The sequence below is a fragment of the Lepus europaeus genome, chromosome 12 (genome assembly GCF_033115175.1).
Source record: "Lepus europaeus isolate LE1 chromosome 12, mLepTim1.pri, whole genome shotgun sequence".
NCBI classification, from domain to species: domain Eukaryota; kingdom Metazoa; phylum Chordata; class Mammalia; order Lagomorpha; family Leporidae; genus Lepus; species Lepus europaeus.
This window is the reverse complement of record NC_084838.1, coordinates 22,858,894-22,861,967: the sequence shown is the minus strand read 5'-3', so window position 1 is coordinate 22,861,967 and position 3,074 is coordinate 22,858,894. Positions and strand designations below refer to the sequence as shown.

The 3,074-nt window shown below is 36.9% G+C and overlaps 1 protein-coding gene across 1 annotated transcript; it reads right to left on the bottom strand.

The window, feature by feature from the left end:
- Positions 1-1,293: 1,293 nt before the first annotated feature.
- LOC133771196 (olfactory receptor 2K2) lies at positions 1,294-2,304 on the bottom strand. The gene has a single exon (XM_062206937.1). It carries the CDS (start codon positions 2,242-2,244, stop codon positions 1,294-1,296), a length of 951 nt encoding a protein of 316 aa, XP_062062921.1. The 5' UTR covers positions 2,245-2,304.
- Positions 2,305-3,074: the final 770 nt, after the last annotated feature.

Below are 3,074 nucleotides of genomic sequence, written 5' to 3'. Positions count from 1 at the left end.
CTCAGAAGTAGAAGCAGGCGAAGAGATGACACAGATGGAGGAAGGAAAATAAAATATAAAATGAAAAAGGGAGAAATAGAACTACTAAGAGAAAGGGTTAAAAAAAGAGATAAAAATTATCCTAGTTTTCTTCTGGAATGATAGATTTTTGTCAGAAACTAAGTATCCCAAAGTATGGTCATCTCAGCCTATTTCAGAATTTCTTGGGGTTCTAATGTAACAGCAGATTATTGGGGTCCATTCTATTGCTACTGAATAAAAATCTGTGAGTTGAGGCCCAGAATCTGAATTTTTAACAGGCAATATTTGTATATAAATAAAAGATTTTAAACAGCTAATGTAAATATTGTCATTCTTAGATATTTATAAAGCAACAATCTCATTCCCCTTATTTCTTTGTAATTTTCAAACATGGTAGGTGCTTCCCAAAAGTGATCGGCTTAAAGTTAATAACTTTTATTAATTTATATAGTGCTACAAACCTGAAAACTTAGAAAATAGTAGGAATAGTCATCCTCATGAGGTTACTCCTCTACCGAAGTACAAAGATAACACAGGGAAAAGACCTAATTAGTGTTAAGGATGGTTTTCTCACACACAATTTTCACAGGTATCTTTGTGCTTAGAGAAGCAAGGTTGGCAGGTGGCAAATCAAGTAGACATCATTGGATACCTTACTCAGGAAGACAATGATTTTTAATCAAGAGTTTTAAATAACAAAGGGAAGTTAGGGAGCTACCACTGTGTTGAAGAAAGAGCTCTGTCCAAGAAGTCACAAGGATGTTGGAGTATCAGTTCCAAATGCATGATGTTGCATAAGTCTTTTAAATTTTCCTTCATTCTGTTTTCTCACTTAAACAATGAAAGCCATTCAATTGCTATCATTTTTTTTTTGTTTTTTGTTTTGTTTTGTTTTTGTTTTTTGTTTTTGTTTTTTTTTTGCTCCTTTATGCTCCTATTCCTTTAGAAGGAGTTTAAGCAGAGGAGATACTCAAGGTTCTCCTGGCATTAACATTTGCTATATGAATCTATCCAAGTTTCCTTCTGGAGTAACATTCGATGACTATAGTTCAAAATTTCTTCATCTCGATGAAACAGAAAGGACAGGAAATATGAACAAGTATAAATTGGAGCCAACTGATGACCACAGGCAATGATTCTGTATGCACATATCTCATAATCTTGGAATAGTGAGATTACAGAACTAGAGTTCAGCTCAGAGTTTGAGGGGGTTTTATTTGTCTAGAATTTCTTTGCCAGAGATACTTCCTTGGTACAAGCCATAGGCACCCGTCACAGACATTCATGTGTTTGATGCAATGGCATTTTGCCCAGCATTTTTTTCATAGCATCTTTGACTTCTTTGTTTCTTAAACTGTAAATTATGGGGTTCAACATAGGGGTAAGCACTCCATAAAGCAATGAGATGACTTTATCAATTTCTTTTGAGTTTGATGAAGAAGGCTTTAGGTACATGGAAAGAGCAGCCCCATAAAATAAAATCACCACCATCAAGTGGGCACCACAGGTAGAAAAAGCTTTGTTTCTTCCTCCTGCTGAACTGATCCTCAGAATAGTAGAAAGGATGAAGACATAAGAGACACAGATAAAAAGCATTGGAATGGGCAGGAGGAGAATGCTGATCACTAGCATGACCACGTCCATGAGCAATGAACTCACGCAAGCTAACTTCAGAACTGCCAGAATTTCACATGTGAAGTGGTCAATGAGATTCCCACAGAGCGGCATCTGCAGGGCAAAACTGGCTTCCAGCAGGGCAGTCAGACAGCCTGTCACCCAGGAAATGGCGGCCATCTGCACACAGACCTGCCTGTTCATGACGATGGGGTATCTCAGTGGGTTGCAAATGGCCACATAACGGTCATATGCCATCACCGCCAGCAGCACACACTCTGTGGAGCCCATGGCAAGGGACAGATACATCTGGACAGCACACCCAAAAAAGATAATGGTCTTCGGGGATGACAGCAAGTTCACCAGCAAAGCAGGAATCGAAGCAGATGTGTAACAGACATCCACGAAGGAGAGATTTCCCAGGAACAAGTACATGGGTGTTTTAAGGCGCGAATCTATGAAAGTGATTAAAATAAGTGTGCTATTCCCCAGGAGGGTTATCAGATACATTACAAGGCTAAAGACAAAGAGAACAATCTCTAGCCTTGGATACTGGGAAAATCCCTCCAGGACAAACAAACTCCACATGGTGAAATTTTCTCCTTCCATTTCCTTTCTTTCATCTGTAATTATTCTAGAATTATTCTCTTCATTTCATCTGAGAACATAAAGAAATAACTTATTTTCCCTACTGTAAACACAATAATACCACAAAAAACCATGGGACAATGTATTTATTGATCTAAAGGGGAAAAGCAGGTTTGATCCACATAAATAATTGATTCTTCTACAACAAAATATAAAATAGTAAATTTAAAAACAAGAAGAAACATATTTAATATTAGAATCTCAGCTCACAATCTATCCTTGGCACATAATAAGTTGTTAATAAAGATTAGGAGAAGGAAAAACATGAATGTACTATGAATATACTATGAGCACAAGTTAGAAAAGTAAGCCAGAGGAAGGATGAAAGGAAAGCTTGGAGGTACAGTAAGAACCAGCAAATCTTCACTGGAAAATTAGGAATATTTAAAGAAATAAGTAAGTGAATTTTAAACCAACACATTGGAAGTTCTTGGTCTAAATGAACTCTGTCCTTTCTTGCTCATAGCTTCGAGATCTGTATGACAACATTGCTTGAATCACTATAGATACCATTCTGTGATTATTTTTGAGAGCGAATGCATATGTGACACAAAATAACTCACCGCATTTGGACACTGACACATCCACTGTAAAGCTTCATTTATTATTGTGCCCATATCCTTATGGGTGTGTAAAGAGTGCCAAAAATTACGCCCAAAGAATACCTTATTCTACATTCAATCTCATGAAAATCCAGGAAATCTAGCACTAAATTCTCTTAGAAAATTATGTTAGCTCTCTTTGCAAAGTAAGATTATATAGCTCACTGAGGCATAAATAAAACACCTAGG

Bases quoted from the DNA above. Each gene is read 5' to 3' on its own strand.
- LOC133771196 (XM_062206937.1), bottom strand. From the start codon at position 2,244: ATGGAAGGAGAAAATTTCACCATGTGGAGTTTGTTTGTCCTGGAGGGA.